General features: G+C 39.7%; 1 protein-coding gene across 2 annotated transcripts; it reads left to right on the forward strand.

Annotated features, from left to right (window-relative positions):
* Positions 1-3,863: 3,863 nt before the first annotated feature.
* On the forward strand, positions 3,864-7,532 carry LOC121844342 (zymogen granule membrane protein 16-like). 2 transcript variants are annotated; one of them, XM_042314350.1, is made up of 5 exons: positions 3,864-3,970; positions 4,286-4,303; positions 4,450-4,502; positions 4,779-4,956; positions 6,555-7,532. In XM_042314350.1, the coding sequence occupies exons 3-5, from the start codon at positions 4,451-4,453 to the stop codon at positions 7,075-7,077; spliced, it is 753 nt and encodes a 250-aa protein (XP_042170284.1). In that variant the 5' UTR covers positions 3,864-3,970; positions 4,286-4,303; position 4,450; the 3' UTR covers positions 7,078-7,532. The 2 variants fall into 2 exon arrangements, with proteins under 2 accessions (XP_042170284.1, XP_042170283.1); XM_042314349.1 differs by having other exon boundaries at positions 3,864-3,966.
* Positions 7,533-13,134: the final 5,602 nt, after the last annotated feature.

Here is a 13,134-nt window from a genome sequence, read left to right on the forward strand (position 1 = left end):
CAGTTGCTGTAGTAGCTGACGTGTATAGTGTTGAGTCATCTGCAAACATAGACACACTGGCCTTACTCAAAGCCAGTGGCATGTCGTTAGTAAAGATTGAAAAAAGCAAGGGGCTAAACAGCTACCCTGGGAAATTCCTGCTTCTACCTAGTTCTGTTTGTGAGGCTTCCAATAAAGAATACCCTCTGTGTTCTGTTACAGAGTAACTCTTTATCCACGGTATAGCAGGGGGTGTAAAGTCATAACAGCAGACTATGATCGATAACGTCAAAAACTGCACTGAAGTCTAACAAGACAGCCCCCACAATCATTTTACCATCAATTTCTCTGAGCCAATCATCAGTCATTTGTGTAAGTGCCATGCTTGTTGAGTGTCCTTCCCTATATGCGTGCTGAAAGTCTGTTGTCAATTTGTTTACTGTGAAATATCATTGTATTTAAAAAAGGAAATACAAATATTTAACTAGGCAAGTCAGTTAAGAACAAATTCATATTCACAATGATGGCCTACCAGCGAACAGTGGGTTAAATGCCTTGTTCAGGGGCAGAACGACAGATTTTTTACCTTGTCAGCTCAGGGATTCAATCCAGCAACCTTTCAGTTACTAGCCCAACACTCTAACCACTAAGTTACCTACCGCACCGGCATCTGGTCAAGCACAATTCTTTCCAGAAGTTAACTAAGGGTTGGTAACAGACTGACTGGTCAGCTATATGAGCCAGTAAAGGGGGCTTTACTATTCCTGGGTAGTGGAAAGACTTTAGCTTGCCTACAGGCCTGAGGGCACACACTTTCTAGTAGGCTTAAATTGATGGAGTAGCAATATCGTCCACTATTATCCTCAGTAATTATCCATCCAGATTGTCAGACCCCGGTGGCTTGTCATTGTTGATAGACAACAATTAAAAAATGTATCTCTCCACACTGACTTTACAAATTTCAAAAGTACAATTCTTGTCTTTGATCATTTGTTCAGATATACTTGGATGTGTAGTGTCAGAATGTGTTGCTGACATGTCATCCCTCAGTTTGTTTATCTGAAAAAGTAATTAAAGTAGTTTGCAATATCAATGGGTTTTGTGATCTGATTCAATGAATGATGGAGCCGTGTTGGCTTTTTTCCCCAAAATGTCATTTAAGGTGCTCCAAATCTTTTCACTATCATTCTTTATATCATTTATCTTTGTTTCATGGTATATTTTCTTTTTCTTAAGCTTAGTCACATGATTTCTTAATTTACAGTACATTTGCCAATCAGTTGGGCTGACAGACTTACTTACCATACCTTTTGCCTCATCCCTATCAACCATACAACTTTTCAATTCCTCATCAATCCAAGGGGATTTAACAGTTTTTACAGTCATTTTCTTAATGGGTGCGTGCTCAGTAGTAACTGGAATAAGCTATTTGATAAATGTGTCAAGTGCAGGATCTGGTTGCTCCTCGTTACACACCACAGACCAGCAAATATTCTTTACATCATCAACATATGAATAACTACAAAAATGTATTGTATGACCTCTTATACACTATATTAGGCCCAGCCTTTGGAACTTCCTAGATATGGCTATTATATTGTGATCACTATATCACATGGATTTGGATACTGCTTTAAAGTTCATTTCTGCAGCATTAGTAAAGATGTGATCAATACATGTTGATGATTTCATTCATATGAATTACATACATCCTTATGTGACCTAACTACTTTACACTCAACATTTTTTTTTAAATACATGTGAAATGTGGGTTTCATGCTTCATGAGCCGAAATAAAAGATCCCAGAAATGTTCCTTATTTCTCTAAAACGTTTGATCGTTAGATTGTTTGACAGTGCGTCCAACAGGAATCACAACCACAGACCACATGTATGACTTTGTGTGGGCGAGTGGTTTGCTGATGTAAATTTTGTGAAAAGAGTGCCCCATGGTGTATGTGGGGTTATGGTATGGGCAGTCATAAGCTCTGAACAACGAACACAATTGCATTTTATCGAAGACAATTTGAATGCAAAGAGATACCGTGACGAGATTCTGAGACCCATTATCGTGCCATTCATCCGCAAACTTCACCTCATGTTCCAGCAAGATAATGCACAGCCCCATGTCGCAAGGATCTGTACACAATTCCTGGATCCCAGTTCTTCCATGGCCTGCATACTCACCAGACATGTCTCCCACAGAGCATGTTTGGAATGCCCCGGATCAACGCACATGACAGCGTGTTCCAGTTCCCACCAAAATCCTGCATCCCCGCACAGCCATTGAAAAGAAGTGCGACAACATTCCACAGTCAACAGCCTGATCAACTCTGTCAAGGTATCTGCTACATTGACATTTTATATCAATAAGGTCCTACATTTGTCACAAACCGGCTCAAAGCCCGTAACAAAAGGGAGACAACGTGGAGATAAGGTGTAACAAAAGATATATTTATTGACTAAAGCAACTAAGGAAAATATACAATGGTGTGTGTAATCAGTAATCAGTAGTGTAAGTGAGTGGAGTGTTATGCATGAATGTGATAATGCAGGGTGTTGAAAGATGTTGTCGCAAACAACTCAAAAACCACCAAGAAACACAACAAAATCCATAAAGGTGTCTGCATGGAGAGAGTCTCCTCCATGAATGGGGAAGTGGTGTATTTATCCTGGGAGACACCGGGCCCAGGTGTTTCCCATGTAGCTGACGACCCTCCCAACTCCGCCCACCAGCATCCTAATAAGGAAATAACAGAGAGAGAATACGGCAGACAGAGTGGGAGGGTCGTCACACATTACATACATTGGGGCAAAAAAGTATTTAGTCAGCCACCAATAGTGCAAGTTCTCCCACTTAAAAAGATTAGAGAGGCCTGTAATTTTCATCATAGGTACACTTCAACTATGACAGACAAAATGAGAAAAAATATCCAGAAAATCACATTGTATTATTTTTAATGAATTAATTGCAAATTATGGTGGAAAATAAGTATTTGGTCAATAACAAAAGTTTATCTCAAAACTTTGTTATTTACCCTTTGTTGACAATGACAGAGGTCAAATGTTATCTGGTTAGCAGATGTTAATGCGAGTTAATGCGAGTGTAGCGAAATGCTTGTGCTTCTTGTTCCGACCATGCAGTAATATCTAACAAGTAATCTAACAATATGTTAATTGAACTATCACATTTTATAGATAGGTAGTAACAAGTGCCTCAGGGTATTTCACTTAGTAATGTGTATATAATCTTTTATTTATTTTCTCACTTTGTAACTTCTACTGATATTTTTCTGGTTCATCTGCAGAAAATGAAATCAGATTGTTATCCTGTAGTAACATGAACAGGTTGCCAGTGATTTAATGAAGATGTGAGTGTTGTAACAGACTGCAGAAAACGTCGGACAATAATGGAGGCTAAAAATGAAAACGAATCTCGTCTGCACATCTAGAATTAAATTGAAATACGTGTACTGAAACAAATATTCTACAATAAAATACTGTAGGTATTTGAGCAAACCAATGAACTAACCATCCTGTTAGTGACCAGCTCCACTTGTCTTTTTCAGCATGTTAATGTTTGAAGGGAAGGAGTTCCTCTTGGTGTAATAAAACAACTGAAGATTGGGAGACTGATTTTGAGCGATTTTCGCACACATTCATGCAATTTTGGTACATTCTTTTATTTGTTCGGTTGTTCGATTGTATATTTTTTTAATCCCTATTTCAGATCATTAATTTGTTACAATTCAAAAGAACACAATTATTATTTCCTTATAGTACTTCCTTGATACTCCCTCCCAAAGTAGCCTCGACCAATTAGTAAACAATGTCTGACTTCTCAATAGTGATTGACTAAAAAGGTGTTCCATTTGTGGAATGCTATATAAATGCAGTTCTTAGAGGAAGCAGTAGACTAGAAGGACCTGGCAGAGACAGAGAGACAAGAAGCTTTCACAGGTTTTCACACACATCTCAAGATAGCACTGTGGGTAACTACTCAACTAACTAAATTGAAAATGTGCACTTGTATTTAATGCATAATACTGGTGTGGGAAATGTTATGAAGTTAATACTCATTATCTCTTGGTACTTGGGCACAAACATTTTGGCCCTTTTGCCACTAAATTTAAATTCAATGATCTGACATTATTTTTAATGTGACAGTAGCTTAGCACTGCAAGAGTGATTGTAGTAAACAAGAGGAGGTTCAACTTTTTAGAGCCGTTTTATAACATTTCACATTCAAGAATGGTTTGTTGTTTGTTACATCACAATTCAAAAGGTTATTTTCTTTTCCCTCCTAGGAAACACTGACCTGACAGGTAAAATTACTTATTTGTTTTGACAAACTACTATGAAAAACATTATTAACTATATTTTTTCAAGTTTTTCCATTTAAAGTGAAACGGAGTGAGAGTGAAATTGACTGAAATTAAAGGTCTTAAGTGTTGATGCCTCACTTTTGCAGAATGTTCTTAATCCTGGTTGTTACAATGTTCTTGGCTGGCTGCTTGGCTTTGCGTGAGTTATAAAAATACAATTATGAATTATAATGATTAAATAATAGCTTTTGTGCTTTCACCAATTTGCCTTTTTCAGTTAGACATAGGAGTTATTCTTTGAGACATAAACTAATGTATTAAATCATTGCAGAATGTACTTTACTTAATTCATCTGCACTTTATTCATATTATAAAGATCTTTCACAAATGTGTTGGTAAAAATAAAATGATGTATATATAAATATGTATTATTAATATAGTAAATATAGTAAACATTTTGGCCATGTTATTTTAGCCATCAAAGACCCCTACTCGTATTCCTCTGCGGTGGGTCAGGGAGGTGGCACCCCATTTGCTTCCTACGGTGAGGGACGCATCACGGGAGTCAGAGTGTGGGAGACCAACAACTACTACTACTACTACTACTACTACTACTACTACTACAACTACAACAGCAACAACTACATCAGCGGGTGAGCAGACCCTGACCCATGAACAGACACCACTGACTCAGTCCAACTACACTACCCAACAAACACCACTGACTCAGTCCAACTACACTACCCAACAAACACCACTGACAGTCCAGTCCAACAAACACCACTCAGTCCAACAACTATCCAACAAACACCACTGACCCAGTCCAACTACACTACCCAACAAACACCACTGACTCAGTCCAACTACACTATCCAACAAACACCACTGACTCAGTCCAACTACACTACCCAACAAACACCACTGACTCAGTCCAACTACACTATTCAACAAACACCACTGACTCAGTCCAACTACACTACCCAACAAACACCACTGACTCAGTCCAACTACACTACCCAACAAACACCACTGACTCAGTCCAACTACAATACCCAACAAACACCACTGACTCAGTCCAACTACACTATCCAACAGACACCACTGACTCAGTCCAACTACACTATCCAACAGACACCACTGACTCAGTCCAACTACACTACCCAACAAACACCACTGAGTCAGTCCAACTACACTACCCAACAAACACCAACTCAGTCCAACTACACACCAACAAACACCACTGACTCAGTCCAACTACACTACCCAACAAACACCACTGACTCAGTCCAACTACACTACCCAACAAACACCACTGACTCAGTCCAACTACACTACCCAACAAACACCACTGACTCAGTCCAACTACACTACCCAACAAACACCACTGACTCAGTCCAACTACACTACCCAACAAACACCACTGACTCAGTCCAACTACACTACCCAACAAACACCACTGACTCAGTCCAACTACACTACCCAACAAACACCACTGACTCAGTCCAACTACACTACCCAACAAACACCACTGACTCAGTCCAACTACACTACCCAACAAACACCACTGACTCAGTCCAACTACACTACCCAACAAACACCACTGACTCAGTCCAACTACACTACCCAACAAACACCACTGACTCAGTCCAACTACACTACCCAACAAACACCACTGACTCAGTCCAACTACACTACCCAACAAACACCACTGACTCAGTCCAACTACACTACCCAACAAACACCACTGACTCAGTCCAACTACACTACCCAACAACACCACTGACTCAGTCCAACTACACTACCCAACAAACACCACTGACTCAGTCCAACTACACTACCCAACAAACACCACTGACTCAGTCCAACTACACTACCCAACAAACACCACTGACTCAGTCCAACTACACTACCCAACAAACACCACTGACTCAGTCCAACTACACTACCCAACAAACACCACTGACTCAGTCCAACTACACTACCCAACAAACACCACTGACTCAGTCCAACTACACTACCCAACAAACACCACTGACTCAGTCCAACTACACTACCCAACAGACTTTCTTTCTTTCTTTCTTTGTTGTGTTTATTACATATTCAGTTTATGACCAAACAATATTGTTATCATATCTAAACCAGAGTACAATGTAAAATGTAATTCCTTGATATTCTCTGACGCTACCTGCTGTCTCGGTCTGAATGTGCCTTATCAAAACACAACCAACGTGAAAAGCTTCCTCTGTTTTAGGTTCCAGCTGAGATACGGCAACACCTGGTCTCCTGTGTTCGGTAACGAAGGGAGTGTAAAGCAGGTGATGGAGCTGTTTAATGATGAGGCCATCGTCGAGGTGTCTGGGAAGTACAACCCAGCAGACTACATCTGCTACCTGGTGTTAACCACCAACATGGGGCGCACTCTGTCAGCCGGCCTGCCCAACCAAATCTCCTTCAACTTCTACCCAACCAACATGGGCAATGAGCTGAGGATCCTCAGCGGTCGCTTCAATGGTGCCGGGATCACCTCCATCGGAGCCCACTGGGGATTGGTGGACATGGAAGGGGCTGGAAACAGTACTCTGGAAACAGTAACTCCTATTTTTAGGGGAAAAAAGTATGTCTTGCTCTTTGGGATGGTATCCCGGATACAGATTAAGCCTAATCCTGGACTAGTTACTTTCAATGGAGATTCTCCATTCAACATGCTTTTTAGTCCAGGAGTAAACTTAATCTGGGTCCAGGAAACTGGTTTTATATGTTGGACGGATGTTTGACATAGACGCTGACAGAACTCTTTTTTATTTCACTTTTATTTCACTGAATGAATTTGAATGTTTTGAGTACTTTGGAAGTATTTTTGAGGTGATTCCTCACTTGAAGCAGTACAAAAATACTTAACATTCAAATTCATTCAGTTCAAATTCTCATGAAGCATCCATCAGATAGGAATATTAAAACAGTCCTGTCAGCGTGGGTCACAGACCACATGCGTTGTTACACATGTTTTGAGGATATCACAATTTATCACAATAAAGGACAGAATCAAAAGGGATTTAAAGGATTAATTATATCTTTGATTAATGGAACAATCAACTATTATGGGGAGATAATAGCGTCTCAGGGTATTTCACCTTCACTATTTTATACACGCTGCATTTGTTATTTGTTGTTCCTTTTCTGCTATATCTGCTTCTGGACATTTTACTAAAAAGCATATCTTTAATCATTATATTTCATTGTATTCCTTTTGATAAGAAAATATATACAGTAGTGGCCAGAAGCTACGATAAACTAATCTGTCATCTTAACAAACCCTACCTCAATGGTGTCAATAAGGAACTACATTTATAACAGCAAGACCGTTAAAACGCCTATCAAATAGTAATGAAGGGAAAAATATGGACAGTTACACATCGGGATATCATTTTCCACTATATATCATGTTGTATCGCATCAACAATATCAAACTATTATTTTGTGTTAGTTGGCTGTCCCTGCACCAAAACTCTTGTTTTCCTTCAGAGACGTTCAACGTTTTAAATAGAAAGCACATATTTGGAGGAAATGTTATTTCCATTATTTTCTCATGCTTTCTAGTCTCTCTGCCACAGACATATAGTGAGCAATGTTTGGAACATCGAATCACAATAAAATCACAGTATATAACCACAATAAGTGTAGAATCATGAGAATCGTAATACATATCATATCAACACCATATAATTGTTATAATATGGTGCTGCATAGTGTTTTAGTTAAAGCTAAAGTCTGAGATTTGGGAAGCTGTTCAATGTTCAGCTGTATATCAAAACAAGTGGTGGGGAGGTACACCACTTTATTACGAATCACAGACTGTGTGGATGGTCTAGATTAGACAGTTTGATAGATGGGGTTTATACAGTATATGGATGGTCTAGATTAGACAGTTTGATAGATGGGGTTTATACAGTATATGGATGGTCTAGATTAGACAGTTTGATAGATGGGGTTTATACAGTATATGGATGGTCTAGATTAGACAGTTTGATAGATGGGGTTTATACAGTATATGGATGGTCTAGATTAGACAGTTTGATAGATGTGGTTTATACAGTATTGGATGGTCTAGATTAGACAGTTTGATAGATGGGGTTTATACAGTATATGGATGGTCTAGATTAGACAGTTTGATAGATGGGGTTTATACAGTATATGGATGGTCTAGATTAGACAGTTTGATAGATGGGGTTTATACAGTATATGGATGGTCTAGATTAGACAGTTTGATAGATGGGGTTTATACAGTATATGGATGGTCTAGATTAGACAGTTTGATAGATGGGGTTTATACAGTATATGGATGGTCTAGATTAGACAGTTTGATAGATGGGGTTTATACAGTATATGGATGGTCTAGATTAGACAGTTTGATAGATGGGGTTTATACAGTATATGGATGGTCTAGATTAGACAGTTTGATAGATGGGGTTTATACAGTATATGGATGGTCTAGATTAGACAGTTTGATAGATGGGGTTTATACAGTATATGGATGGTCTAGATTAGACAGTTTGATAGATGGGGTTTATGCTCTCGATTGTGCTGTACCCCTACATTTGTAGTGCTTTTGGTGACCAACAGATGCATATCTGTATGTATATGGATGGTCTAGATTAGACAGTTTGATAGATGTGGTTTATACAGTATATGGATGGTCTAGATTAGACAGTTTGATAGATGGGGTTTATACAGTACATGGATGCTTCAACAGTCAAAGCTGCTTAACTAGTTTTGGTGAGATAGAATGAAAGTAGGAAAAAAAAATATATTGTCTTTGTTTTACAGAATAAGTCTGTGGTTCCTTGAAACATTGTCTTAGTCCCAGTAAATCCGAGCTAATTTGAGGAACAGACATCGATTTAAATGGGGCAAGAATTATATGGATTTTTGCTATTTGCATTTAGTGTAATGTGGATGATACTGCAATGGGATGGTTGCAAATCTTAAAGAAATGACGTGATTTTTAAAATTATAGTTGTTAAACCATGAACAATGCTACATTATAGCTTATTATAGAGTCTAAAATGTTAGCTTGACTACTGCTTCCCTACTGTATATTCAGACCAGAATCACTAAATAATCTAAGTAAATGTATCCCCCTGTATTAGACCCTCAAGGCATCACAAAGCACAACCTGCACAACATTTCAAATGATGTACAGTAGGTGTTTTTGACAAGTTTTCATTGTATATACACTGAACAACAACAAAAAACTCACTTTCCCAAACAATTTCCACAAACACAACAAACCTATTTCTGAAATGTGTTTTGTTTACATCGGTTAGTGAGCATTTCAACTTTGCCAAGACAGGTGTGGCATATCGGGAAGCTGAATAAACAGCATGATCATTACACAGGTGCACCTTTCGCTGGGGACGTTCAAAGGCCACTCTAAAATGTGCAGTTGTGTCACACAACACAATGCCACAGGCATTTCAAGTTGAGGGAGCGTGCAACTCGCATGCTGACTGCAGGAATGTCCACCAGCACTGTTGCCAGAAAAGATAATGTTAATTTCTCTACCATAAGCCGTCTTCAATGCCATTTTAGAGAATTTGGCAGTACTTCCAACCGGCCTCATAACTTCAGACCACATGTAACCACACCAGCCCAGGACCTCCACATCTGGCTTCTTCCCTGAGGGATCATCTGAGACCAGCCACCCGGAGAGTTGATGAAACTGTGGGTTTGCACAACCAAATAATTTCTGCACAAACTGTCAGAAACCGTCTCAGGGAAGCTCATCTGTGTGATCGTCGTTCTCACCAGGGACTTGACCTGACTGCAGTTTGGCAACGTACCTGATTTATGTGGGCAAATGCTCACCTTTAATGGCCACTGGCCCGCTGGAGAAGTGTGATCTTCACAGATAAATCTCGGTTTCAACTATACCGGCCAGATGGCAGACGTGTGGGTGAGCGGTTTGCTGATGTCAACATTGTGATTAGAGTGCCCCATGGTGGCGCTGGGGTTATGGTATGGGCAGGAATAAGCAGATTACGAACACAATTGCATTTTTAGCGATGGCAATTTGAATGCACAGAGATACCGTGACGAGATCCTGAGGACCATTGTCATGCCATTCATCCACCGCCTTCACCTCATGTTTCAGCATGATAATGCACAGCCCCATGTCGCAAGGATCTGTACACAAATGGAAATGTTCCAGTTCTTCCATGGCCTGCATACTCACCAGACATGTTCCCCATTGAGCATGTTTGGAATGCTCTGGACCAGCGTGTACAAAAGCATGTTCCACTTCTCGCCAACATCCAGCAACTTTGCACAGCCATTGAAGAGGAGTGGGACAACATTCCACAGGCCACAATCAACGGCCTGATCAACTGTTAAGAGAATTTTGTTCTCAATGTTCATAAACTGAACTTCAATTCAAATACTCTGTCTGTTACTAAGAATTTACAAGGTTCTTATTAAAATGAAACAGACATAGGCCAGTCTACCATAGTCAGCAGGTTTATTTATGAGAGCTCTGCCTATCATTTCCTGTACATTGGTCTATATACCTCACATTTCGTCATAAATGTCCCTCCTCCTCTCAGAAACAATGACAATATAGTTCACAAGTCTTCTCCTACTCATACATTGTCTGCCACCTGTTATACAATCTACCACAAGCCCAAGGTCTCTCCCCTCCCTGGGTGGGGACAGAATGTCCTGTAAGGAACACAGTAGTACAGCTTATCTGTCGATAGCTCTTCTTATCATTTGTTTCACACTTGCACCCTGCTTACATACCAAAAGGGAACAAAAAGTCCTAGTTCTAATTCTGACTAGAACTACACACAACAGATTTAGTTTTATGATTCTAATGAATTTCATACAATCATATAGTGACAGGGTAGAGTTCTGTTAGTTATAGTTCTACGTTAAATGTATACATCATTTAGTCATTATTCATAAAATTCATAGCATCAACTCTATGTGAAGGAGATGTGTCGCGCTGCATGAGGTAAATGGTGGTCACACCAGATACTGATTGGTTTTCTGATCCCCACCCCTACATTTTTAAGGTATCTGTGACCAACAGATGCATATCTGTATTCCCAGTCATGAGAAATCCTTAGGCCTAATTTATTTATTTCAATTGATTGATTTCCTTATATGAACTGTAACTGAGTAAAATCTTTGAAATTGTTGCATGTTGCATTTATATTTTTGATCAGTGTAGCAAACTTGTAGCTAGCCTAATCATGAACCATAATCCCAACTCATGACGATACTACCCTAGAAGTCTATAGACGAATATAGCTACCATGACCTGACCTCAAGTTTCATAGTTCGGATTGGTGTTCAAAGTTTTGCGTGACAGAGTTTTTAGCATATCCTCATTCCTGTGTGTGTGTGTGTGTGTGTGTGTGTGTGTGTGTGTGTGTGTGTGTGTGTGTGTGTGTGTGTGTGTGTGTGTGTGTGTGTGTGTGTGTGTGTGTGTGTGTGTGTGTGTGTGTGTACTGTGTTTTAAATCATTATGTTTAAGGCAAGGTTTCTAAGTGTGTCTCCCCACTCTTTAATTTTTAATAATGATAAATAATGTATTATTATTTGTTATTTATTTAATCTAAAAAGAAACGTCCTCTCACTGTCAACTGCGTTTATTTTCATTAAACTTAACATGTGTAAATATTTGTATGAACATAACACGATTCAACAACTGAGACATAAACAGAACAAGTTCCATAGACATGTGACTAACAGAAATGGAATAATGTGTCCCTGAACATTGGGGGTCAAAATCAAAAGCAACTGTCAGTATCTGGTATAGCCACCGGCTGCATTAAGTACTGCAGTACATCTCCTCCTCATGGACTGCACCAGATTTGCCAGTTCTTCGTGTGAGATGTTACCCCACTGTTGGGGAATAATCAGAATTGGTGGGTAACATAGATAAGATGTTTTATTTTCATGATATGCTTATGAGTTATTTCTCATAAGAATGTATTTTGTTGTACTATAGTGGTGGCCATTGGCAGTTATCTGTTCTATGTCAAGACTAAGTTGCATGGGCCGCAGAGAGGGGAGAGGTCAAGGTGTCATCATGTGTAAACATATCTTTTGCTCCACTGTGTCTGTGTGCCAGTCACCCCCTACTTTTCCCATCGGAGAGAGGAGGATGGCAGTGTCTGGAATCATTCTATGCTCCCCGTGAGTTTGTCCAGGATTGGTTGTATTTAGAATTGGTTGTATCTAAATGACAATTTGATATATGTCTGTTGATATGGAGGATTGGTTTATGGTTCTGGGTTTGAGTAAGGAGACAAAGCTGAACGATTTATTATGTCTATGCTGTCTGACTATGTGTGTTCTTTGCTATTAAAGGATCTCAGTTGCAATGTAGTGGGGGCTCTCAGAGAATTCATGGATAGACACTGATCTGAGAGTCACAGGGTTGTGATAGAGCTCATATAATTAAAGATGGACTTTGATAACTAACTCTGACTTGTGTTGTGGTTTGCGCTCATGATTTGGTAAATAGAGGAAATTTCCACGACAACACTCTTCCACCAAGGCACCTGTAAGTTCCTGGACATTCCTGGGGGGAATGTCCCCAGTCCTCACCCTCTGATCCAACAGGTCCCAGAATTGCTCAATGGGATTGAGATGCGGGCTCTTTGCTGGCCATGTCAGAACACTGCCATTCCTGTCTTGCAGGAAATCACGCACAGAACGAGCAGTATGGCTGGTGGCATTGTCATGTGGAGGGATGAGGATGAGGGATCAGGATGAGCCTGCAGAATGGGTACCACATGAGGGAGGAGGATGTCTTCCCTGTAACA

Source organism: Oncorhynchus tshawytscha, unplaced genomic scaffold (assembly GCF_018296145.1).
Source record: "Oncorhynchus tshawytscha isolate Ot180627B unplaced genomic scaffold, Otsh_v2.0 Un_contig_5776_pilon_pilon, whole genome shotgun sequence".
Taxonomy (NCBI): Eukaryota; Metazoa; Chordata; class Actinopteri; order Salmoniformes; family Salmonidae; genus Oncorhynchus; species Oncorhynchus tshawytscha.

What these genes read in the sequence shown, in the direction of transcription:
- LOC121844342 (XM_042314350.1), top strand. Translation starts at nt 4,451, where the DNA reads ATGTTCTTAATCCTGGTTGTTACAATGTTCTTGGCTGGCTGCTTGGCT. An exon ending in GGCTGGCTGCTTGGCTTTGC is followed by an intron (nt 4,503 to 4,778) that starts GTGAGTTATAAA and finishes ATGTTATTTTAG; the next exon opens with CCATCAAAGACCCCTACTCG. An exon ending in AGCAACAACTACATCAGCGG is followed by an intron (nt 4,957 to 6,554) that starts GTGAGCAGACCC and finishes CCTCTGTTTTAG; the next exon opens with GTTCCAGCTGAGATACGGCA.